At 40.0% G+C, this 26,788-nt stretch overlaps 1 protein-coding gene across 3 annotated transcripts; it reads right to left on the bottom strand.

The window, feature by feature from the left end:
- Window positions 1–171: 171 nt before the first annotated feature.
- Window positions 172–26,770, bottom strand: LOC103046988 (protein transport protein Sec16A-like). 3 transcript variants are annotated; one of them, XM_049470514.1, is made up of 29 exons: window positions 26,689–26,770; window positions 23,675–25,325; window positions 22,327–22,412; window positions 22,091–22,176; window positions 21,936–22,002; window positions 17,279–17,326; window positions 16,975–17,167; window positions 16,008–16,146; window positions 15,786–15,919; window positions 9,427–9,488; window positions 8,480–8,618; window positions 7,829–8,068; window positions 7,603–7,700; window positions 7,417–7,498; window positions 6,694–6,811; window positions 5,623–5,731; window positions 5,115–5,220; window positions 4,880–5,020; window positions 4,671–4,784; window positions 4,365–4,440; window positions 4,083–4,174; window positions 1,911–3,170; window positions 1,633–1,713; window positions 1,469–1,525; window positions 1,294–1,375; window positions 1,062–1,202; window positions 920–987; window positions 673–747; window positions 172–361 (listed from the first exon to the last, which is right to left on the bottom strand). In XM_049470514.1, the coding sequence occupies exons 2-29, from the start codon at window positions 25,307–25,309 to the stop codon at window positions 350–352; spliced, it is 5,541 nt and encodes a 1,846-aa protein (XP_049326471.1). In that variant the 5' UTR covers window positions 25,310–25,325; window positions 26,689–26,770; the 3' UTR covers window positions 172–349. The 3 variants fall into 3 exon arrangements, with proteins under 3 accessions (XP_049326471.1, XP_049326473.1, XP_049326472.1); XM_049470516.1 differs by having other exon boundaries at window positions 1,633–1,710; XM_049470515.1 differs by lacking the exon at window positions 26,689–26,770 and adding an exon at window positions 25,583–25,760.
- Window positions 26,771–26,788: the final 18 nt, after the last annotated feature.

Below are 26,788 nucleotides of genomic sequence, written 5' to 3'. Positions count from 1 at the left end.
TAAATATATACATGTTTAAAATCTTGTGCTATATGTACTGTAGTTGAGGTTGTGGTGCTGGGTGAGGCCACTAGCCGATTTGCTATCCTCAGGTGTACAACATCCCTATCTCAATAAAAGCACCATGACTACCTGTGATGTTGGATGAGACTACTAACAACAACAAAAAAATGAGGTTTTATTATCATACATTTTAATACAAGTAATATGTTAAAGAAAACAAGCAAACTTTAATGGTGCAACACAATTTAACAGGTGATCAGTCTCCATGTGTCTAAATTTAATTATTTGCTTCCTCTGGATCCTGATCACAACCAGCAACACTTCAGCTTCACATTTTATCCTGGATTCATAGAATATCCTGCAAAACACACAAGATATAGTATTTTTGGATGCACAGATCAAGCATAACATTATGGGCACCTCCTTGTTTCTGTACTTACTATTAAAGCCTAAAGTCTATTATTGTCAGCTCCACTAAGCATATAGGACCACTTTGTCGTGTTTTAGTGTGTGTTGTGCTGTCATGCGTGAAAGGAAGGGCTACAATCTCTAATTTTTCAATTACAAAGTGCTCCTATATGCTTAGTGGAGCTCAGTGTATACTTTTTGGTTAACTGTAATGTAAAATAAGAATCAGTAATTGCATAAAGTGAAGTTTGTTCAATTTACCTGACAGAAGTGGGACGGGTTATACAATGGAACATTTCCAGCAGTTTCCAGCAATTTTTGATTCTGACTCAAATTCTGCAAAAAAAAAAAAATATTGAAAAAGTTGTATTAAGATTACCAATTTGAACATCTGTACTCTCCTGTAAAGTTGCTGTTTAGTAGATACTTGTTTTTAATTGGACAGTACCGATATGCTGAAAAGTAAATATGCTTTTAAACCAAACATTACTAATAGCTTTTCATTTACCTGAGTTGTTTGAGAATATGAAACAGGCTGGGAGTTCGGAGTCCACCTCAGGTGTCCCGTTCCTTTACCTATTGATGATTCAGAAAGAAATAATACAAAGAACACGAAAATGACCTAAAATATTACCTAAAATAGGACTTACCTGGATCTGTTAGAAGTGTGTTGGGTGGCTTGACTATTTGTGTCTCAGTGCTGCTTCTGTCCGATGAGGCATAATGTTGAGTACCTGGGCTGTTGCCCATTAAGACTGGGTTAAGTGGTGCCATATATCCTCTCTTAGGCCCTGGGTTTGGTAAAATGAACATATATGTGCTTGTTCTAGTTAGACATCCAATCAAATTAAAATAATGTGTCAGTCAGAAAGGAAAAGTCACCTGGACTTAAAACAGGCTTTGCATCCAACAGCCCCTTTGTGTGTGGAACATCAAAATCTTTAGAACCTGCACCAAACTGAATCTATGGAGGAATCACATCAATTACAATAATGTTCTAGGGCTTATTATAAATTATAAATTGAATTTAAAAATGAAGCATAAACAGAACAAAAACCTTTTCCTTTTTCTCATATGGATCCACCCATCTTTGAAGGCTGTCCTCCCAAACAAGCTATGGAAAAAACAAATGCATTATTTATATTCAAAATAGAAGTATATTATAATATATTAATATATTATAAGTGTATCTATATTATCTGAGCAGTGGCCTTCACTTACTGATTTTCCCGTATCTACAGGTAAATCAACTTCCTTCTTTTTGCCAAAAAGCCAGCTGAACCACCCCCCTCCAGTTTCCTGCTGAAACACATGAGAGAGAAAAAAGCTGGGATGGGTCACAGTATGTGGTTGCGTCAGTGTTACAGACCCAGGTTTGAATATACATTAACAACACAATTTGACCAGGTAAAACATAACATATGTTGGGTTCATACTGTCTATAATTACATTAAAGTCAAATGCAAAAAAAAAAGTTTTTTTTTTGTGAATTGACTGACCTTTTTGGGCTGGGGATCTGGAGGTGGACTCTGGGGTACAAACAGCCTTGGAATCAAGGGTTTGGATAACATGTGCATCTGCTTTGAGGAAAGCATTTTATCTCCCATGGCATAGGGATTGGCACTGTGGGGGAGTGAAGGAGGTTTCTGTCCATTGGGACACTGAGGCATTGGGTCTTCTGGCAGGCTCATAGTCTGGGGAGGCCTGAACTCCGTCTGTGCTACATGTGGAGGTAAATTATGGGATGTGGGTAAAGGCACAGTAAGAAGGGGCACTGTTTGTGGCCCCATGAGATACGTTGGTGGAGACATTCCAGTAGATACAGACGGGTATGATGGTTGAGGAACCTGCATGGTTGTTGGGACGGAAGGCACTGGTTGTACCTTGTCAGAATACAGGCTCTGCTCTGTGGCCAAAGGATTATTGGCAGAAGACATTTGAGGAGAAGACATAAATGCATTTGATTGAGAGACTGGCTGCTGCTTTTGATCGGGTTGACCCTTGATCTGGTCAATGTTTGTGGGAAAAGGCAAAGGGACTGTTAACTGAGGCACTGACTCTGATTTTGTCAAAGACAAGTTAGATAGTAATGTTGTAGAAGGCAATACATGAGGTTCCATGGGCGAATCAGTTAACTGAGCCACAGGCTCTAATTCTTTTGCCAATATTATGGTAGAAGATAATGTTGTAGAAGGTAATTCGTGAGCATCTTTGTTTGAAGCAAGTAACTGAGGCACTGATTTTGATGTGGGAAAAGGTAACATGGTAGAAGGTAATGGATAGGACTCGTTGGAGTCAACAACAAAACGTGGAACTGACTCTGATTCTGATGCCATTGACACAAAAGAAGGTGATGACATATAAGGCAATGCACTTGACTCCATTGCAAACTCTGTAGACTTTGGACTAGGAATAGTGTTGGCAGGCTGTGATTGAAGGTCTGTGTATTGAGACTGAAGGTCTGTGTGTTGGGACTGCGCTATGGTAGACTCAGTAATGACAGGAAACAGTTGCTGCACTGTTGGTGGTGCAAGCAATGGTGTAGCCAGAGTGGATGTTGACTCTTTGGCTTCCCTGGACTGATCTACTGATAAATAGCCTACATTTTCAGGTAGCATCCCAGCAGTGGACAGCAAATTATGATGGTGAGGCTCAGAATGTCCTTGTGTCTCTACCGCTGGAACTGGATCTTGTACCAGTAGCTTTGTAGGGTAAGAGGACTTTTGGGGAATTGGAGAAATTGAAGACAGTGAAACAGCCTGAAAAAGATTAAAGTAACATTCTTATGAAATGTTTGGACAGTTTACGCAAAGGAATGAGATATAAGTGACAAAATTAGCAATCAATGCACTGCAGGACCGTACAGTTTAAAGATGGAAGATTAATAATTTGGCAAAGAATGCTTAACACTAAGTGGGCTGAGCCTGGTTCTCTCTGGACAGTAAGCTACACAAAAGCATTTGGTGGGAGGGTTTAATGCCAAAATTAACCAGTAATTTGCTTCACAATTGTGTCAAAAACAATACAAAACACTTTAGCTAATATACTTTGCTTCACAAGTTAGCATGCTAAACTGATAACTATGAAATCAGGGTGTGAATGTGACACCAGAAACATCAGATTACACAAAGTTATGGTACATTTCAATTACTTCAGATGTCAGAGCTATGAATTTTAGTTAAACCAGTTAAACATTCTGCTATCAGCTATCAATGTTAGCATTGTCCCAAGTTAGCATTGATATTGATATTGATAGATCATTATATGGTATTTTGCACTTAAAACATCATGGAAACATGTCCACAGAGAGAAGTTGAACATTACTGTGTGTATGACTTATTTAATGAGACACAAATAGAAAAAAAATGATAATTAACTGTATAATACTACTGTTTTTACTACTGTTTATGTGCAGTGCAGCCATCTTGGATTCTGAACTAAGGGTTGGTGAGGCTCTCCCAATTTTCAGAGTAGGAAATTTGACCTGTAGGAGAGTTCCAGTTAAAATTCCACCATCTTAGCTTACCTGGTCCTGATTTAACAACCCAGCAAATGAAAAAAGAAAATCTATTCGCTCCAATGGGACCAAACTGGCACAGACTGCTAGGACATGGCCTTAGTCACTATTTGGCCCTACATTAGAACACAGTAGGCTAATGACACATTCTTACCTTGTTGTCAGATTCAAGAGAACCTGCATCAAGAACTTGGCTTGATCTGGGAAGTATGGCTTTTGCTCTATTCTCAATAATGTCTTGTGGTGCTGTAACCATAGAAAAATACAGAAAATATGTTTTTAGTTGGATAGAGTTCATTAGGATGAAGTAGAAGGAAACGTAAGGCCTAAACACACCTGGGGGCATTAGGTACACTCATTTCAATTGGCATCTCTGAAGTCAGTAGAGAGACTTTATTTAAAGGCTCACACTCTGCCATGGTTGTATATTTTGTACCTTGGGAGTCTGTTGTCAATGTAGGAACAAGGTTTGTGTCCTGCTGCTTTTCAATGCTGGGTGAGTTCAGTTTCTCCTACAAGTTAGATTGTGACAACAGATTAATATTGATATACAGCTCTGGAAAAAAAATAAGAGACCACAATCACAAGCCATCAAACCAAGCTGAACTGCTTCAATTTTAGCACGAGGAAGGACATGAAGTTATCCAAAAGCAGTGTGTAAGACTGGTGGAGGAGAACATGCGTGAAAACCAGGATTATTATATGTATAGTACAATGGCACTAAATGGTAATCCAAGCTCACAATAATCTGGCATTGAAGATCCCGAAGGTTGACCATCCATTCTGGTTCTAGTGATGAGTCAAGTTCTGTGGTGTCTTTCATTTGTTGGTCGAAGTGCCTTATTTTTGCAGATAGCTGCATGGTGATTAGCAAAAAGCCATTAGAATAAAAAATAAATGTAGTAGTTGCAGTCAGATAAGTAATAAAAAAGTGTGTTGTTTCTTCTTTACCTCAATTAGCTGGCTTATTAATGTCAGAGACTGGTCTAAACCAGAGGTTAGCAGTGCTTTGGAGATCACTTCACAGTACTGAAATGCCTGAGCACAGAGCCCAGCTTCAGCTAACCGGCAAGCATAGATAAACTTGAAGATCTAAGAAGAACCAAACACATATGATGATCTTAGCATTATAAAATTATAAGTCATAAAGTGTTTTGTTAAGGGGTTGTTAAGAGAAAACACTGACCTGGAATTCTGGTAGATATGCTGAATCTGAACCAAGAGACAGAGCATATTCAAACACTTCAGTACGCTGGATTGCTTCATTGGTGACATACTTCGGAGGAGGTAAACTAGAATTAAGAGCACACAATAGTTGACAACATACAGTATAACAATGATTCATTCTTATTTTATTACATATGTACTATTTATCATATAACATACTGCAGTATATGGCGTATTACTGAGGATAATAAAGGTAATAAAGGTAAAAGTGTTTATTATAAATATATTCAAAGATAAACAAATGTTGCTAAAATATCATGTAATAGACTAGAATTTGTATGTCCACCAGACGATTTCGCAGTCTAAGAAAAAGCAGTAGTAGAAAAGCATAAAATGTGCATTGCTCCCAAGCAATAAACAAATGAATGAATGCAGATTTGAGTAGAAGCTATACGTTTCTTTTTAATCAATAACTCAAGTTTAATTTGAAAAATTAATTTATATGAGACAAACAAATACAAATTTACCTGGAATTGGCCCCAAGAACAAATAGGCCTGACTTGTTACTCTGCGTGTCCACATCTAGTTGAACCACCATGTAACAGAAGCTAGCAGCATCAGATCGTCCTGCAGAAGCTAAAAAAATTGAATAAAGGTGGAATACTTTAAATTAGCTTTTGAAAATGTATCAATTAATCTAAGATCTGTAGACGTACCATAAAAACATAGTACTAGTTAGGTCAACGTATCACTGTTAAGCAACCAGATACAAATATTTTGATCTCAACGCTTAACTAATTGTAGGATTTATAATTATTTGTTACATGAAGTTGCTTAATAAATCATTTAGTCTTCATTCAGTGTAGGGCTGTGGTCAAAGTCATGGACTGTACTTTGCAAATCTGTTGAAATAACTGTCTACATTTTTTTTTGCAAGTGATCAGATCAGATTTGAGTGTCTGAATATCACAAGTGTATCTGGATGGGCTTCTGAGGTCAGTAACTCGTCTTAGGTGCTCTTCTTGGACCTCCACACTTTATTCTCCACATTATTTTTCAGGTTGTGAGTGATACATGTTGTAAAAGACACATTAAGATCCAATTTAAGTGTCCAGAATGTCCAGACTAAGACACATATGTCCGAAGCTGATTGCAACTGCATTTTAAATCACCTCCTAATGTGGTTTGGATCCAATTTGCAATAATTAGATTCCATGTGGTTGCTGGCAATTCAGACTATCAAATAATAAATTGTATACAATGTAGACTTGCTGAAAATCAGATGATCATTATTATCAAAATTTTGGCTGGCAATTTGAAGATAGCCTCAATCTTCTGTAAACTGATTACATACATAAAGTGCATGATGGGTAATGCAAAAAGAGCTAAAGAGTTGCTAATCAATTAAATAAAGGGTGCTCATTCCTGCTCTCAGATCTCACTTCCAAGTATCCAAGTATTTAATGAAATGAAATCTGAAATCTCCAGTTTGGTAGGACCAGAACCAGAGAAACTAACACGAGTATCTTGTGTTTATCAGATTTATCATTTCAAATGGACCTGATTTAATTTCCATGAGAGTGTATGCTTAGTCTTACCTAACGCATCTCCCATTCTGGATATGGTTTTCTTGTGCAGGTGTTTGAAGCGTGTGTGGTTTGATAAAACCATGGCCAGGTGTGTGCGCCAGTCCCCCCACTCCTTATCTCCACAGTGCTAAAGAAAACATTCAGTGAACATCTTAAAAATCATCAGACAATGAGATGTTACAAAAATAAAGTCTAAAATTTATTTTTAACTTTAGAATTCTGTAACAATAGATGAAAAACTGTCACTGGAGTCTGTTAATAATCATTAAATCCTTTATTTATTACAGCCTAATGATTACATTTACAGTATTTAGCTGGCACTCTTATCCAGAGCGACTTACAAGGTTGGTTATATTACAGAGGTGGGCCTATGTAGTGTTAGGAGTCTTGCCCAACGAGTACAGTGACCCAGACCAGAAATTGAACCCCAGTGTTCCACATGATGTGGTAGCTCATAACCAGGCAGTGGTGTTATCCACTGTGCCAACCACTTTCCAATAACTACATACATTCCGATAACTACATGGCTAAGTTGTTCCCAAGTTATAACAGTGGGAATAAGCCAGGAACCACTGGTGGAGGAGGAGCTTATTACTGCTGGTTTGTTTTCACACACAAGAACATTTTCCGAACCGTGGTTCCTTTGTGCAATTCTGTGCAATAAACTTTTCTTCTGGGCATGGTACAGACTGCCTGGTGTGAGTAAGAGGTTTTCAATCCATACATACTCACAGCTGCAGATGAAGGTATCTTTCCAGACATGAGCTGATAAAAGCTCCGCAGTGGATCACTCTCTGGCAAATTATCAATAAACCTTGGCAAAGAGATAAACAGCATTAAACTAAAACTACTGTAATTCACAAAAACAGACCATTTTAAAACATTTTATCATTGGATATTAAAATTTATACAACTTACTGGCTCATTACTTGAGAATAAGCCCTGTTGTCCATTTTACTGGCAAGCATGAAAGCGTGTCCCCACAAGCCTTTGCTTACTGCTGTCTGAAGAGCATCCTGTAGGCCATGGATTTAAGAACAGCAGCAGGTGGGCATATATGTATTCATAATTTGACTCCATGGTTTCAATTAGAAGATGATACAGATTTGTAGCTTTATTTATAGTGTAAAAACACTCAACATACCTTTTTCTGGCCCAGTATTAATAACTCCCTGAAGTGCTGTACAGCTTTTTCAGTATCTTTAGATGTTGTCCAAAATGGATCTTCTTCAGTGACTGACTCTGCATCTGTGGATGTATCTCCCAGTGTTCCACTGAGGGCTTCATTTATAAAATCAATGAGATCAGAAGAAGCTTTCTTGGGTGAGGATGGTTGTCTCTGATTTCGTAGCAAGAGGTGAGATATATCAGTTCCCACCAGTTTCTGTAATACAACAGGGATATCATAATGATGTAGGAAACACAAGGCCACAGTAATTAGACTACTTCAGTTTCTGAATCAGTTTCAGTAAAATGAACATTGTTGTTTTATTATATAATTACGGACAACATTTCTCCCAGATTCCAAATAAAAATAGTTTAATTTAGAACATTAATTTGCAGAAAATGGGAAATGGCTCAAATAACAAAAAAGATGCAGAGCTTTCAGACCTCAAATAAAACAAGTTCATATTCATAAAGTTGTAAGAGCTCGGCAGAGGCATGTGTTAGTCTTCACCTTCCTGGTGTTTGGGCCTTACTAGTGATACGGGGAGTCCTAATGAGTGGATTTAAAAAAAAAGATAGCAAAACATATTTGTGCAAATTAAATATGCTAAATGTAATGATAACTTACACCATTTTGTTTGCAAACTAACTCCATCATCTCCCATATAAGGCAGGATGTTTCTTTATCTGCCAGAGTGTCACTCTGTAGACATTCCTGATGCTTCTTTCTGATGAATTCCAGCACCTCTGACTTGTGGGTCCTATCTCTGTGAAATAAAATTAAACACAAATAATCATGAATCCCATCTCTTCTAGTATTTTCTTTATTAAGGGTCTAATACATACAATTAAGGTATACTACCACTTTCATGCAAAACACTTTCTTAATTTATTTTTATTTTTTTATTTTAATAATTTGAGTATATTAGTTGTTCCTTACTTTGTGTCAAAATGGCATGATTAATATATCAATTGTAATGCTATAATATGTATTTATTAGCTATAAATATCAACCACCCAACCCACCCCAGACGTGAAGCTCACAAGGGTTACCAACCTGACACATTGATTAATCAATCAAAAAAATAAGAGACCACATAAAATGATAAGTATCTTTGATTTTACCAAATTGAAAACCTCTGAAATATAATGAAGAGGAAGATGGATGATCTCAAGCCATCAAACCAAGCTGAACTGCTTTAATTGTTGCACCAGGAGTGGCATAAAGTTATCCAAAAACAGTGTGTAAGACTGGTGGAGGAGAACAAGATGCATGAAAAATGTAATTAAAAAACAGGGTTATTTCACCAAATATTGATTTCTGAACTCTTAAAAATGTATAAATATAACCTTGTCTTCTTTGCATTATTTGAGGTCTAAAAGCTCTGTTATTTCAGTCATTTATATTTTTTTGCAAATTAATGCTCTAAATGACAATATTTATTTTTTATTTATATATTTATTTGGAATTTGTATAATCCTTAATGGTGGTTTAATTAGTGAAATGAAAGTATCTATTAATTGCTAAATATTAAGGTCTGTTATTTCCAAGACAGTATTATTGTTGTTGCTTACTTTATGAGAGGTCCTGGGAAGGTTTGGAGTTGGATTTGATCCCGGGAGTCCTGCAGCATCACCTGTTGAGAAGTCATGTAATCATGGTATCATTTAGCTGAAGGCAAATAGATTATCAGATAGATAAAAATGATGTGATATGGTGGGTCCCCACACCAATCACCAACTATGCTGAAAGACAATTTTTAATATTTAATTAGGCAGGTTACCCCTGCTACTTACCGGCTTCCTTATGGAGTGGCAGCGCGCGGGTCACCCAGCTTTTATACCCTTAATGGGGTGGGAAGAAACCTTTGGTGCCGGGGGGGTTCCAGATTACCTGTGGGGGAAAAAGCAGAATTGTTAATTAAATGTGTATGTATATGTGTGTATTATACTTACCTGTCCTATAAGTCCTAGTATGTCGTATGAGTGAAGATAACCGGTTATGTGTATATTTGTTATATGTGTAATTGTTGGTAGCTGTTTCACCCATGTACTCTTTTGGTTTAGCCCGGGGGGTATTTAAGGGGTATAGGGTGAGCATTACGGGAGGAGAGGTAGATTGAGTTCTCTGAGACGGACATGTTTGCTGGAGCTAAAAAGCTTAAGAACTCTATTAAGGACTGGGCTAGCGTTCTTACCCTTAAGTCTTAACTAGTGGTAGCATTATCCACTTATCTCTGCCTACTCCTAAAAATAAGTGTATATAGTGTGTTGTATTCCTTTTTGTTTTTTTTTTTGTCAATAAACTGTTATAGCTGAACAGTTTACAACTGCTCCAAGCGCCTCCTTTGCCTTTACGACGCTATTCGACAGCGGTACCTCCTGACCACACCACCCACACTACCACAAATGGTGGCAGTGGTTTAAACTGCAAATGGTTACAGCCATCTGTACCTGTTGAAAGCGCGAAAACACTTCATCGCGGAAGTCGTCGGCGAGGAGCAGCGCGGATCACGGGACACCTGGGCTCCGTGAAGCGGCATTAATTCCTAGTGCACACTAGAGAGGGACCTAGGGCAGAAGGCGACGCGCTCAAAGCAGAGGAAGCAGTTCCGGGAGCTTCAGAATAAAAGTCCTGATGCTAGACGCACGAGCGGCACGTCAGTAGAGCCAAAGCCCGTACAGACTCTTATTATGGAAACCAGAAGGGATCCATCCGGGAGAAGAGTCGACTCTCGCGAATCGAACAGCGGGAAAGAAGCGACTCCCGAGAGCGATCATGGCGGTACAGCGGCAAGCGTGCAAACAAATCCGGCAGCGCCTAACTTGGATCAGCTCGCAACTATGTTCCAGGTTTTCATGCTTCAACAACAAGAACGGGACGAGTTATGGAGAAAAGAAGCGGGTAAACAAGAACAGAGATGGCGTTCATTACAGCACCAGTTCACGCTTCTACAGCAGATGACTCGCGCCGAGAGCCATTCAGCCGACGAAGGAGGAGCAGCAGCAGCATTACCTGGCAACTCTACACAGATACTCCGACACAGCGGAGCTGCGGCAAGCGGGAGAGAAGGAGTACAAGCTTCGAACCAAGACAGCGTGAGTCCACACACAGCATTCAGGCCAGCACCAAGGCTGCCTGATTTGAAAGAAAGTGACGATATTGAGCATTATCTGGCCATGTTCGAGAGAATCGCACAGACCGCAGGCTGGCCACCTGAGGAATGGACATTACATCTAGTTCCAGCTCTTGAAGGCAAGGCCAGAGAAGCATATATCTCCATGGACACTGTGGACATCAGCAGCTACGCCAAGGTAAAAGAAGCAATACTCCAAAAGTTTGAAATAAATAAGGACACATACAGGCAGCAATTCAGACATGCCCACATCAAACCCAAAGAGACTCCAAGAGAGCTACACTGCAGGCTGAAAGGACTGTATGAGAAGTGGATCAGACCGAAGGAGAAATCCAAAGATGAAATCGGCGATGCCATCGTTCTGGAACAGTTCCTGAGTGTGTTGAACCCGGAGTTGAGACGCTGGATTATAGAACGCAGTCCTGAGTCAACAGCCAGAGCCGTGGAGTTGGCGGAGGTGTTCATTACAGCGCGACGGTCGGATGAAGACTTCAACTTCAACAAGGGCAGAAGCAACCAGCCAGCAGAGAAGCCAGGTAAGTCTGATGGTGATTTTGGTAAATGTCTTAATGCCTATACCAAAAATAGCAACGTAGAAGGTCGCTGGCAGAAAGCTAAAGCTAAAATGGGCTATGGTAGCGGATACAGCTATAGCAATAGCAGAGTGCAGCAGCCTAATACTACGGTTAAATGCTATAATTGTGGCCAACAGGGCCATAAGAGCAGGGAGTGTCCAGCGGTAGATCGCAGTGCTAGTAAACTGTGTTATGTACCTAAACCGGACAGGAAAGGTGAAGTTGCACCAAACATGGACACAGTTATTACCGTCATAATCGGTAAACGAACCCATAAAGCTTTAATAGACACAGGAGCCAGTCAAACCCTGATCACCAAACAAAGCTTACCAGGACCCCAAATATTTCACGACAGCAAGTTAAGAGTTAAATGCGTACATGGAGACGAGAGAACTTACCCTACTACTGACGTGAAAATTGAGATAAAGGGACAGGCCTATATGCTCAAGGTGGGGGTGGTAGATAGACTGCCTTACGACGTGATCCTGGGTAGAGATGTTCCGATTTTATTAGATCTGCTTAGTGAAAATAGTGTCACGGCTAGCGTATATGCGGTCACTAGACAGCAGACTAAGTTGAGTGAAAGTGCTGAGAACAAGCAAAGGGCAGAACAGCTGCCATTCTCTACAGCATGTCGTGTACGTAAGAGCAAAAGAGAAAAGCGGCAGGCCAAGGTCAGAGGTACTAGGGTGGAGGAGCAACTGTCTGTACCGAGCTTGGAGGATCCAAAATTCCCAGCTGATATTGGTAGCTTACAGAAGACAGATGAAACCCTTAAAATACTCTTTAATAGGGCCAGAAAAAGTAAACACCAGCAAAATGGTGATGTTCAGTTTGTGCTAGAGGATGAGAAACTGTATAGGGTCAAAAGTAATCAGCAACTCTTAGTCATCCCAAAAGCACTAAGATCAGAGATTTTAGACCTGGCACACACCAGTGAATGGGCAGGTCATTTAGGCCAAAATAAAACAGTAGACCGGATCTTGAGTAGGTTTTACTGGCCAGGCGTGTATAAGGATGTAGTAGAATACTGCAAAAAATGCAAAGCATGCCAATTAACCGCCCCCTCCAACAAGTCGGATAGAGTGCCATTAGTCAGCTTGCCAATAATTGAGGTTCCATTCTCAAGAATAGCAATGGACATTGTAGGACCATTACCAAAGAGCCAACAAGGTAATAGGTACATTCTGGTGATATGCGACTACGCCACCAAGTATCCAGAGGCTTTTCCTCTGAGAAAAGTTAAAGCCCGTCAAGTAGTGAACGCATTGATCCAATTAATCTCTAGGGTGGGGATACCAAAAGAGATAATTACTGACCAAGGCACTAATTTCACGTCCAAACTAGTGAGCGAGGTGATGGCACTGCTAGGCATCAGAGGCATTAGGACTAGTCCTTATCACCCTCAGACTGATGGCCTTACTGAGAGATTCAACAAAACTCTCAAACACATGTTGAGAAAATTTGTCTCAGATACAGGATCTGACTGGGACAAGTGGCTTCCGTACCTGCTCTTCGCGTACCGGGAGGTACCACAGTCATCTAGTGGATTCTCACCATTTGAGCTGCTCTTCGGACGAGAGGTGCGAGGACCCCTAGATGTGCTGAAAGAAGCTTGGGAGGGTGAGAAGCCAGAGCTGCAGCTGAACATCCTGTCGTACGTCAGGAGGATGAGGGACAAGATGGAGAAGCTGAGCATGCTGGTGAAAGGTAACATGGAGCAAGCACAAGCCAATCAGAAGAAGTGGTATGATGCAGCTTCAAGAAAGAGAGAGCTGAAGGTGGGGGAACAGGCACTCATCCTGCTGCCAACATCTGATACCAGCCTCCTAGCAAAGTGGCAAGGTCCGTATGAGGTGACGAAGCGGCTGGGGCAGACAAACTACGAGCTCTACCTGCCTGATCGGAAGAAGACCACCCAGACCTTCCACATCAACATGCTGAGGCGCTGGCAAGATGGGGCGACCTCTGAGCAGTTATGGCTGAGGGCTGTAGAGGACGAGGAGGAGTGTGAAGAACAGTACTTCCCTGGAGCTCAAGAAGGTACAGCGTCAGTATCACTCTCTCACCTTTCACACCAGCAACAACAAACACTGCAACAAGTCATCCCAGAGGGACTGTTCAAGGAAGAGCCGGGGCGCACAGACCTGACTGAGCACTCCATCAAGCTGAATAAGACAGAACCAATCAGACAGACCAGCTGCAGAGTTCCAGCAAGGCTCATCCCGAACCTGAAAAAAGAAGTCCAAGACATGCTGGACATGGGGGTGATCGAACCTTCGACCAGCGAATGGTGCAGTCCAGTGGTCCTGGTTCCAAAAAAGAATGGAGAGCTGAGATTTTGTGTGGACTTTTCCAAGCTGAACAGTGTCTCTGCATTTGATCCATATCCCATGCCACGAGCTGACGAACTGGTGGAACGGCTAGGAAGGGCCAAGTACCTGACGACATTGGATATGTGCAAGGGATACTGGCAAGTGCCATTGGATCACCAGTCAAGGAAGCTGACAGCATTTCGAGCACCCAGTGGACTATACCAGTTCACGGTAATGCCGTTCGGTCTGCACGGGGCTGCAGCAACCTTCCAACGACTCATGGACAGAGTACTGAGGCACATGGAGGACTTCACCGCGGCCTACATTGACGACGTTGTCATCTACAGTGAGTCGTGGGCTGAGCACGTGGAGCATGTGGCTCGGGTGCTCACAAAGCTGAAAGAGGCAGGGCTTACCATCAACCCAGAGAAATGCAGCATGGCACAGCCTGAGGTCTCTTACCTGGGATATGTCCTGGGAAACGGAGTACTACGCCCTCAAGTTGACAAGGTGGAGGCAGTTCGGAACACCCCGATCCCCACAACGAAGAGGCGGGTCCGATCCTTCCTGGGTCTTGTGGGGTGGTACCGGAGGTTCATCCCGGACTTCTCCAGTGTTGCAGCACCTCTCACAGAACTCACAAAGAAAGATCATCCGCAAAAGGTGAAGTGGACACCGGAGTGTGACCAGGCTTTCGAGACACTGAAGTCACGATTGTGTTCAGCACCTGTGCTATGGAGTCCAGACTGGGAGCGGCCGTTTTTGGTGCAGACGGATGCATCAGGAGTTGGCCTGGGGGCAGTGCTTCTGCAAGGTGATGGTGATGAGCAGCACCCGATCCTGTACATCAGCAGGAAGTTATTCCCCAGGGAAAAGAACTACTCCACGATTGAGAAAGAGGCGCTCGCAATTAAGTGGGCCTTGGACTCTCTCAGATATTATCTGGTGGGGCAGGCTTTCACTTTAGAGACTGACCATCGTGCATTGCAATGGATGCGGCGCATGAAAGACAGTAACGCCCGAATCACCAGGTGGTATTTGTCACTACAACCGTTCAAATGTGTGGTCAAATATCGCAAAGGGACACAAAATGTCACAGCGGACTACCTTTCTAGAGATTCAGAAGGGCTCTGAACATAAGGGGGGGGGTGTGTGATATGGTGGGTCCCCACACCAATCACCAACTATGCTGAAAGACAATTTTTAATATTTAATTAGGCAGGTTACCCCTGCTACTTACCGGCTTCCTTATGGAGTGGCAGCGCGCGGGTCACCCAGCTTTTATACCCTTAATGGGGTGGGAAGAAACCTTTGGTGCCGGGGGGGTTCCAGATTACCTGTGGGGGAAAAAGCAGAATTGTTAATTAAATGTGTATGTATATGTGTGTATTATACTTACCTGTCCTATAAGTCCTAGTATGTCGTATGAGTGAAGATAACCGGTTATGTGTATATTTGTTATATGTGTAATTGTTGGTAGCTGTTTCACCCATGTACTCTTTTGGTTTAGCCCGGGGGGTATTTAAGGGGTATAGGGTGAGCATTACGGGAGGAGAGGTAGATTGAGTTCTCTGAGACGGACATGTTTGCTGGAGCTAAAAAGCTTAAGAACTCTATTAAGGACTGGGCTAGCGTTCTTACCCTTAAGTCTTAACTAGTGGTAGCATTATCCACTTATCTCTGCCTACTCCTAAAAATAAGTGTATATAGTGTGTTGTATTCCTTTTTGTTTTTTTTTTTGTCAATAAACTGTTATAGCTGAACAGTTTACAACTGCTCCAAGCGCCTCCTTTGCCTTTACGACGCTATTCGACAGCGGTACCTCCTGACCACACCACCCACACTACCACAAATGACAAAATCCAATGAAATAAATACAACTCAATATTGCACAAACAGACAATGACCTCAGTGCTGTGGATCTGAACCAGTGCTGGCTTGCCCTCAGATGGAAGGTTTGGGAGCACCTGAACCAGCTGTCCAGCAGGTCCAAACCGAGCACAGCAGTGAGGGCAGGAGAACTGCTCCGGGACAGAAGGACCTAAAGGTAGAACATGTAAAGCTTAGATGATGCATGACATGAATTGTGTGTATTGTGCAATGAAATAATACGCTGCATATGATCTCACTTTCTGAAGAGCATGAAGCATTGAAGTCCTCAGTGCTGGTTTGCTTCTGTAATTGACGATGGTCTTTAGAAAGAGCTGGAGACTGAACAGTAACTTCATATGGTGGATAGCCGCCCATATGGTTTGGGTATCCCCAGCTCTGCAATAAATAATCCATGTCCAGGATTAAAACATATATATATATAAAAAATATCCAGTGCCTAAAATGTAATTTAAAAGAGTATAAGAAGATCAGTTTTGGTTTCCTATATATACGCCAAAAAAAAGTCACACTCTAATATTACATTGGACCGTCTTTAGCTTTGATTGGCATGCATCGCTGTGGCACTGTTTCGATAAGCAACGTTTCTGCAGTGTCACAAGATTTATTTAAATACAGTGTTGCATTAATTTTTCACCAAGATCTTGCAGCAGCATTGATGATGGTAGAGTCTGACCACTGCACAAAGCAGCGCTTCTCCAGCACATCCCAAAGATTCTCAAAGAGGTTAAGGTCTGGACTCTGTGGTGAACAATCCATGTGTGAAAATGATGATCTCATGCTTCCTGAATCACTTTTTTACCATTACTGCCCCATGAATCCTACATTCAGGTAGACAGCTGACCTCATTCTTTCAGCACATACTGTTGCTGAACCCAGACCTAACCAACTGCAGCAACCCCACATCATTTGCTTATAGTTTCTTTTTGGCCAGGCAGTGTATAACCTTTATATAATATACAGGTTCTATAACAGTACTGAGAAGTACTGACAAGCTAGAGTTTATAATAGTTTGGTTGTTTTCCAGCTCTAAATTCACCATGAAATTCACCACGGTTTGTTTGAACAAAAAAAAAAACTACACAACTGTGCATGAATCTGGCCCTTAATTTGACATAATTTTTCCTAAAAACCGTACAGTGAAGTCAAGAACCACTTAGGAACCTTCATTTTATGTGGCAACATATATAGGTAGGAATCTGTTACCTGTTCTGAGTGCCAGCTGAAACGGCTATGATGGCTGTTCATGCTAGACATGCTCCTGGTAGAGTAACCACTGTGGCTGCTTTGCCGATCACCCTGATCCCAGTAAGACTGCTGGTACTGGGAGTAATAATCACGGTCAAAGGTTGCGTCATAGCGAGGGTCATATCTCCACCAGTCATCATAGTGGTCAGGACTAAAAAAAAGTGATATATTAATTTAGGCTTGCTAAAAAAAATATATAAGAGTAATATTTAATAATAAGAGTAATAGACATAAAGACAGTATGAATGTATATTGCTCTTACTTTGTGTTGTATTGTTGACTGTTGCTTTTGGAGAACTCTGATTGGTATTGATAGAATCCTGCCCATAACAAATTATACTTTAACTCTTTCACCCTCTCCTATTATATTTTAACTCTTTCACCCTCTCCTATTCCCCCAATTGTGGCTCCATCATGTCTGCTACAAAACTTGACCATTCATCTCTGCAGGGACCCAGATTGTTATCTGACCATTTGTCTCTGTAGGGACCCTCATCGTCTATATGCTAATTTATCTGACCATTTGTCTCTGCAGGGACCCTCATACCCCCCATTAAAGTAACCACCCTGCAGTGTTCAAAGCAGGATTCCAATGTATATAATGCCCCCTCAAAATATCTTTAGTTAGATTGCTTCTGATCGACTGACTAAGCTGTGCCCGTGTAGATTTTCTGTCTGCACGTGAATAAACTCAAGTCAACTCTGAAGCCGTCTCCTGACTCCTGAATCGGACACCTGGTTCCTGAAGGCCGAATTTCTAACAACTTGGTGCCGTGACCCGGATGGCTACTGAAACCTGCTTGGTGAGTAAACGCCATTTCGAACTGAAGAGAAATTTTGGCTGGATAAAATAGGAGTCAGTAAATGTTATCCTCTCTGAAGTGAGAGATGCTTGTTTGTTACTGCTAGATCAGAATTAGTAACTGTTATCCTCTCTGAAGTGAGAGATGCTTGTTTGTTACTGTTAGATCAGAATTAGTAACTGTTATCCTCTCTGAAGTGAGAGATGCTTGTTTGTTACTGTTAGATCAGAATTAGTAACTGTTATCCTCTCTGAAGTGAGAGATGCTTGTTTGTTACTGCTAGATCAGAATTAGTAACTGTTTTCCTCTCTGAACTGAGAGACGTTTTGTTTTGTTACAACTGTAAACTTAGGATTTGTTACTGGGATCCTCTCTAACAAAGAGAGACGTTTTACTTAGTTAGTGTTGAAACTTACTGCTGTAGTCCTCTGTGAAGTACAGTTGGTTGGTATCTGCTGGTAGTGTCTTTGTTTTGCTATTGTTTCAGAGCTTGGTTTTGTTCTCTTGTTTTCTCACCATGTCTGCTAAAGGCCAAAACATTAAGAATCTTGCTAAACCTCTTAACTATAAAAGCAGCACCTTAGTTAAGGGAGGGACTGAAATGCCACAATGGTCTGATTCTGATTTTGAAAGCGTAATCAGTGACATTGGGAAGAAACATATTTGTGAGCAAAAGTTAACTCAGTACTTTTCATCCAAAGGTTTCTCTGCTGATAGAGAATGGACTCTTGCTGAGTGTAAAACAGCTTTAGGTTACAGCCTCAAGCACAACTCAGTTAAGGAATGTCTTTTTGTTATTAAGCATTACTGGGAATGCAAGTTGAAATCTATGGATGAAAAGTTAAAAGAAGCAGAAGGAAAGGTCTTAGAGCTAACTAGCGAGTGCAGAAGGCATAAAACTGCTACCAAACATGCCCAGAACACATGCAAGCAACTGCAGCAAACATTGACAGAAGTTGAACAGCAACATGCCAAACTTAAGTCAAAGTCAGGGCCTCAGTGTTCTCTGACTGTTGCCCCTACTCCAGGTCAGCCGTGTTACAAAGAGGATGGAAATCCTCAAGTAGCAGTCAGGCTGTATCCTGAATTGTCTGAGAGTGACCTCTCTGATGGGTCAGAATCTGTGTCATCAGATAAAGATTCTGACCATGCTACTGGTAAAACACACTTTCCAATCTGTGTTAAAATGAGACCTGTAACTGTTGTATCCTCTGAGGTACTTAATAGGAGAAATGCAGGTGGTGAAACCAGACTAGAAATTGGGCACATTCCTTTAGATGCAGCAACTTTGGACACAATATCCAAAGAGTTTAAACCTCCAAGGGAAATGGGGCTTGACTTTATTGATCTTATGCATAAGAAAAGGAATCTGTACTCACTACATCCAAATGACGCCGTAGCCATTGCTGGCCAAGTTCTTAACATCACAGATGGTAGAGAACTTGCTAAAAAGGTGTCAAATGCTTTGGGTGGCAAAGGCCAGAACCTTGACAAAGGGTGGGAAGCTTTTGATGACTGGATTAAATGCAAATGCCGTAAAACCACTGATTGGGGGCAGATTACCAACTGCAGACATAGAAAGGGAGAGTCTGCAGCAGACTTCTGTGAGAGGTTTGAAAAAGTTTTTCTGCGTCATTCAGGTATCAGCCATTACAATGCTGATAACATTAACAATACAACTGATGGTCCCCATTTTAGACAGCTGGTTGAGTCACTACAAACAGATCTTAGACAAGCTCTGGTGACTGCTGTTCCAAACTGGAGGAATACTAAATGGGTTGATCTTAAGAATGAACTGGACCGTTTGGATGTGGATCTTGAACCAAACCATGTTCCTGCATCCATACACATCCTCACAGAGAATGGATCAAACTTGGGTCCAACTCAAACCTTCACTAATCAGAAAAAAGAGTGCCACTACTGCCATAGAATTGGTCACTTTTCTCGAGTTTGTCGTAAAAAGCAGGCAGATAGATTCAAAATGGGTGCTAGTTCTAGAGACAGCACAATGGGAAATTCTTTTGGTGGGTTCTCACAGGGAAGCCCATCTGGGATTTCACAAGAACAGATACCTCTGATAATCAAGACTTTACAGGGTGTCACAGGACAGTTATCTTTGATATTCAGTGCTCTACAGGGAGTCACAGGGATTTCAACAGTTTCTCCTGCTTTGGCTTAAGTTAATTTGTCCTGCTACTTAAACTCATATTTGTGCTTTTTGTTTTTAAGAACTGGATTTTGATGGTTTCAAATCTCAGAGCAGAATCTTAAGATTCTTATGAACATAAGTTGAATTTACCATCCAGGTTGAGCTTACCATAAGCTAAGTAGCATGTTAATAATATATTTAAGTGCACTTTTTAACTATTTTCTTTATTTTGTTTTCTTACTAGCAAGGGACTTGAGACCAGTCCTGATTAAGTTATGTTGTGTTGCACAATTTTAGAGATAATGCACCAAACGAAGTTTTTTGCAGACTTTAGGTGATATAGTTATTTTTAGGAAAAAATAAACCACTATACGATCAATTTAAAATTGTCATACACTGAAGTAACCACTATACGATCAATTTAAGTTTTATACTCTTCAGTTACAACCTGTAGTTTGAGTTCCTGATCTGTGGAACTCTGAATATGGTTTAACTAAAGTATTAAGTGATCCAGATGGATTCTGGATCAAAGGGGGAAGCAAAAACTAGCTTCACAAACACAATAGCTTCACAAACACAATTTGGTCACAGTAGGATAATTCAAATAGTTTTCTCACCTGTGGTGAGATGAAAACTCGGACAACTAACGAGATTAGAGCAAATGTCTTGTTATTTCTGGTCAATGGGTCATGGTGAGGAAACATGAAACAATCTATTTAGATGAGAATGTCTCATTGAGTTTTGTTAGTTTCTGCTTGTACCCCAGAACTGAGATCTAGGGTCAGAAAAGAAGAGGTGGGTAATTGTTCAGAGTCCCGAGGAAGAACCATGATTTCTATTTTCATGGGGGTTACCCTTTGGGATGAAGATTTCAACACACTGTACATTATCATAGCAGCCTCTTCTGAGGGACAGACAGCGGGGATAAGCAGATAAACTACAAAAAAAAAAAAAAAAAACATAATCAACATCAATGAACAATTTACTGCTCAGTGTTTCCTCTGTTACAGATCTGTTGGAGCCAGACAGTGCTCCAGCCAATCCAGCATGGCGAGAACAATTTGTGACGTGTCGGATGCAAGCCTGAACAGTTGAAAAGACAATTGAGGTTCAAAGTGGACTTCCCAGATGGCCTGCCTTTCACTGACATTGAAGCAATCGCCATGGACATCCACACACACACACACACACACAATGTGGCTTCTCACAAGCTGAAGTTGTGATGTAAGAAGAGACATCACCACATGGAAGCAAGCCTCTTGGAAAACCATGGACAACTACTGAAACTTTCTTCATTATTCTTCAGGAACATTTTAAGACCAAGTAACAGACATAACCAGCTCCAATACTTGGTTACATCAACTTTTCTGACATTTATGGTACAATTACAGTTGTATAGTTACAGACCTTTAATTGTTTATACATATGACAATTTATTGTACATATGTTTTTAATTTTTAGTAATAATGTAGTTGTGTGATTCTCCATTTGGGAGAATCAAAGGGGGAATTGATAGAATCCTGCCCATAACAAATTATACTTTAACTCTTTCACCCTCTCCTATTATATTTTAACTCTTTCACCCTCTCCTATTCCCCCAATTGTGGCTCCATCATGTCTGCTACAAAACTTGACCATTCATCTCTGCAGGGACCCAGATTGTTATCTGACCATTTGTCTCTGTAGGGACCCTCATCGTCTATATGCTAATTTATCTGACCATTTGTCTCTGCAGGGACCCTCATACCCCCCATTAAAGTAACCACCCTGCAGTGTTCAAAGCAGGATTCCAATGTATATAATGCCCCCTCAAAATATCCCTAGTTAGATTGCTTCTGATCGACTGACTAAGCTGTGCCCGTGTAGATTTTCTGTCTGCACGTGAATAAACTCAAGTCAACTCTGAAGCCGTCTCCTGACTCCTGAATCGGACACCTGGTTCCTGAAGGCCGAATTTCTAACAGTATCCATAGTTATAAGGATAATAGTAGCCTTGGTAGTACGCATTGGAATAGTGTCCTTGAGGATTCCATCCTGTGAACATGATCGAAAAACAAAATGCTTTTATAAATAGTGTTAGTATGCTGATTCTAAACATTTAAACAGTATTAAAATACTGTACCTCCATATTTATAGTAATTTGTGTAGTTTTCTGACGAGTATGGAGTTGTTTTAGCTTGGTCAGCCTTGACAGACCTCTCTCTGGACCTATTATTGTCAGTTTAAAATTGTCATACAATTAATTAAATTAAGTAAAATATTTAGACATTATTTATTACATATATTACCTAAAATTAATAAAAATGTTTTTTATTTATTTAATCTTACAGCCAAAAGGCAGAAGTCATATTTACTGACCATAAGGTTTTCTGATTTGAGTTGTTGACATGTTCTGCACTGAACGGCTCAAGTTGTTCCAGATTGGGCTGTCCGTTTTGATTGTTCTTTAAGAGACAGAAAAAAAAACACATTGCAATTAATTCCACATATATCCTACATTATTATGTATGAGCATTATATTAAAACATTTTGCATGCATCATCTACACTGATCAGCCCTAACATTAATACCACTTCCTTACTTACACCTACACCACAATTTTTGTAGTTGTATAATTACTAGAGCTTAGATTCTCTGCCCAAACCCGACCCGTGGCCCAACCCCAGCTCGGGCAAGGATTAGATTTCCCACCACCATGTCAGGTCGGGCTCTGTTTTTTTACTGCTATTTTTATTTTATATAAAGCTATGGTGTGATAATCACAATATAGTAAAGTAACAAATCATACTGTGTTTTAAGAAAATGTTGCACAAGAATGTTATAATCACGCAGCTCATCAGCGCATAGCCTTATTGTTGTTTTATGTGTTTTGCATGTGTTATTGCATGTGTTATGGCTATATGTTTAAAATAAAAAAAATCATTTGTTCAGAAAGTGTTTTATATTCTTAAACATTATTAATTATATTAGAGTAGACGGGGAGTTCAGTTCTTAATAAACATTTTTATTAATAATAGGTCTATGCTTCTTCAGTGTTGCAGTGTTAATTAACATAATTCTGGACAGTTTTCGCTCATTCAAACAGCCCGAAAATGTTTTTAAAAAGCTAAGTTTTAACGCTCTACTTACCAAAAATTGTGTTTAATGTTCCAGTGCACGGGCTTGGGCCGGGTTGGGCTGGATTTTTTATAATTACAGACCATTTTATTTGGTCATTCTCAGCACTGCAGTAACATTAATATGGGTTTAAATATGAGAAAAGCCAACTCCAAAATCCAAACTACATTGATTTTTGCCACATTCCATATATTTTGCAGATATAGTCAATACTATAAAAACAAGGGAACAAATCTGAAGGAAAGAAACCAGAACAACAGCAGAATTTTTTTTTTTTTTTTGAAATTTACCAAGGAAGCTGTTGTCTGGTTATTTCTGGTTGGTGGACTATTCTTAGTCCAGCAGTGACACTAATGTGTTTAAAAACTCCAGCAGCACTGCTGCTGTCTGATCCACTCATACCAGCACAACACTGACCACTAACACACCATCACCATATCAATGTCATTGCAGTGCTGTAATGGACCCACCACCCAAATACTGTATCTAATAGCTGACCATTGGAGAACAGAGTGAAAGGTGTACAGTTCAGCTAAACTTCACATAAGCTCATTGTTACATTAGAAAATGAGAATTTATGAATTGATACCTTTTCAAAACACTGGGCATCAAATTCCATTTGTGGCTTGCAACTTTTTAGATCCATCTTCGCATGTTGTGCCCTGAAATAATGTAAAGAATACTTGTCTGTGTGTGGAGGATCAGTGTAACCATAATCTGGAAAGACAGATCTGTAGTAGCCGTGGTAGTTTGCTTCAGACATTGCCTGAGATGTCCAGTGTGTTGGCTGTGTTTGCTGAATATCAGGAGATATAGGCTGACGACTCTTTGTTGGAAAAGGTGAAGCTTTTTTTGAGTTCTCCTTTTGGTCTGTTGTTATTCTATCTCCAACCACAGGTGGGTTCCTTAATTGTTTGCTTGGATCTTCATGGCTTCCAGGATCTCTGTGGCAATTTAGAAGGCCATCATTTGGAATGGTGCCCAACACTGTACGAGCTGTATGTTCTGTAAGTTCTGAAGGACTGAATCTAACTTTATTTCGGGTTGACGTTGAGGAGACTGTTGGTGGTTGGGACAGGTTAGTGTCTGTTTCTCTCTGAGCCTCTTCCTGCACAGCTTTTGTCACTTGAAGGTATAAAACAGGCATGGAGTCAGCTGAGCATTGTGTTTTAGCTTTGGGTACAGTTGGAAGCATAAGGGTCTTTAGGTCAGGCGATTCAGACTGGATGTTCTCGACCACATCAGTGATTGGTAGAAGCTTCTCAGAGATTGATGGCTTTTCAAGGGATGACAAATCAGATGAATGTATCCAATGTTCGATAGGTTGCCTGCCACCTATATTGATGACACTGTTCTCTACAGAAACCTCTGGGTTGATGCTATCATTGTTTTCATCAATAAATGTAGATGAATTAGAAATGATACTGGTTTCAAGAACATCACTGTCTGGAATAAGTTTCTCATCTGAGATACTATTCATATTCATGTTGTCCTGTTTAGTATCCATTCCAAGTATATTCATATCACTTGTATAACAATCCAAGCTGCTTGCATGTTCTGAAACTTCTGAAGATCCACCAGCCAGTTCTGATTTAGCACTTTCTTGATAGGGGAGACTAGAAGTTACCTCAGAATCCTTAGACATGTGGTCTAAACATGGAGATGATGCAAGCTCTGCACCCTGGTTTAGCTGAACTTGAGTTTCAGGACTACATGAAAATGGGTCCACATCTTGTGTTAGTGGGACAATTTGGGGAGATGATGTTTTAGGGACGGAAATAGTTGGTGAAAGTAATGAGCAAGGTGGAGATGGAGTTGAAACAAGAGTACCAAGACCAATGGGTTCAGACCATTGGTTTTCTGTGGTAAGATCACACGAAGTAGTGATGTCATGTGTTAATGGGAGGCAGGAGGGATCTGGTGAGCTTGTCTGTAGAGACAGAAACTGTGGAGAAGCATCATTGGAGACAATCAGCTCTGTTCCATCAGGTGATACTTGGGTTGGTATTGGATCTGGAAGGTCAATAGTGGAAGGGGAACCACTTATTATTGCAGCATATTCACTATTCAGAGTGGCATGCTCCTGAATTGGCTGGAAGTAGGTTTCTGGTTGGACATAATTGTCTGTATCTGACATTCCAGCAACTCCTGGACTGATACTGAGTGAATGGTCAGTCTCAGACTCCAAGGAAGAGCTTCTGCTTGGTGTTGGTGGTGATGCCATTTATGCAGTATGGAAACTGTGGGAATGAAAGTGCACACAAAAATTAGACTCAAACTAAAAAAACCTACATCAGGAAAAGACTCTGTTTCGATTAAATATACTACATCATGCATAGTTTCCAAAGAAGCAATCAACATGTAGCAGAAGTTACTATTCAATACTATCCAACACAGTCAGAAAACTCTTTTAGAACTTAGTCTGTTGACATCCTAAAATAGCCCCCCTCTGAAATGACACTCAGAGATGGCACTCGTCCAGGTAAACACTCCTTACGTGTAGTAAATGACCACTTCACTTCACTGCAGCCAAATCTACTTTTCCTTTCCACTCCAAAATCCTTACAGCAAATGCTGAAAGAAAAGTCTCTGCTGTTGTTTTAAATCAGGGTTAGCTTAGAGCTGATGGATGTTTTAAAGTGTCCAGGCCATCTGCTGTCTGTCGATGTGTGTGAGTCTTCAAGTTACATCTTGAAATGTAACTTGATGCTGCAAGTTACTCACTGCTTTTTCAGTTTCTCAGTTATTAGGATGATTAATAAAACATAAATAAATAGAATAATAATACCAGTATATATTATTTTTACTTAGAAAGTAATACTTGTTGTTATTATTACCTCTGATTTAATATTATGTCTAGAATTTTAACACCCTTGGTTATCCTAATTATATATCGGTTATTAAAATAAGTAAGTTAATTTGTTTTAAGTTAAAAAATAGTAATAATGCCAAAACTAATTATACAACATTAAAAACTGTAGAAAAACACAGAGGCATGAGAGGTAAGTGTACAAATGTGAATGCTTTGTTTATTTACAATAATAATAATAAAGATTTAAATATTATTATTTAAATTATTGTTTTATTAATAAGCATTTACCTACATTTATTGTATTTACTGCATACCCCCCTCTCTGATAGGAAGAGTTAAACTTAAAAAAATAGATGTTTTTCTTATATATACTCAAGAAAAACATTACAATCCATATCATATTAAATCTGTTTGTAAATAAATAATTGCATGGATAAATGTCTGTAGCTTACTTTGCTCTAAAAAGATACCCTTTTTCCAAACATTAGTTTATTCAGACTTACGTTATATAATTATATGTACTTACTGACTCATTTTAGGCAAACAAACAAAACAAAAACATAATTCCATAGATATTTTGAAGCATTTCAATTTTTATTTGAATCCCACTTTTCTTTTTTCTGTTTGTTTGTTTAGGTTTGTTGTTTGTTCGTGTTCTGTTTTGATATATTTAATATACTTGATATATGTCGGTTGTATAGCTAATATTGTGTCTATTTCTTGCTGTTGGATTTTATTGTGTACAAAACTAATTTAATAATAATAAAAAAGCAATACGGACATATATTTACCTATTCTGGTCGTTCTTACGCCTCCTCTGTAGGAGGCGCTCTCTGCGTTTCAGTTACTCCGCCCTCAGTCTGACCTTACAGTGCTGGTGTGGGGATGCCA

The sequence above is a fragment of the Astyanax mexicanus genome, chromosome 22 (genome assembly GCF_023375975.1).
Source record: "Astyanax mexicanus isolate ESR-SI-001 chromosome 22, AstMex3_surface, whole genome shotgun sequence".
NCBI lineage: Eukaryota > Metazoa > Chordata > Actinopteri > Characiformes > Acestrorhamphidae > Astyanax > Astyanax mexicanus.
This window is presented reverse-complemented; position numbering and strand designations above follow the sequence as displayed.

What these genes read in the sequence shown, in the direction of transcription:
- LOC103046988 (XM_049470514.1), bottom strand. Translation starts at nt 25,309, where the DNA reads ATGGCATCACCACCAACACCAAGCAGAAGCTCTTCCTTGGAGTCTGAG. An exon ending in TTCCCAGGACCTCTCATAAA is followed by an intron (nt 8,619 to 9,426) that starts GTAAGCAACAAC and finishes TTTATTTCACAG; the next exon opens with AGATAGGACCCACAAGTCAG. An exon ending in TAATACTGGGCCAGAAAAAG is followed by an intron (nt 7,701 to 7,828) that starts GTATGTTGAGTG and finishes CATGGCCTACAG; the next exon opens with GATGCTCTTCAGACAGCAGT.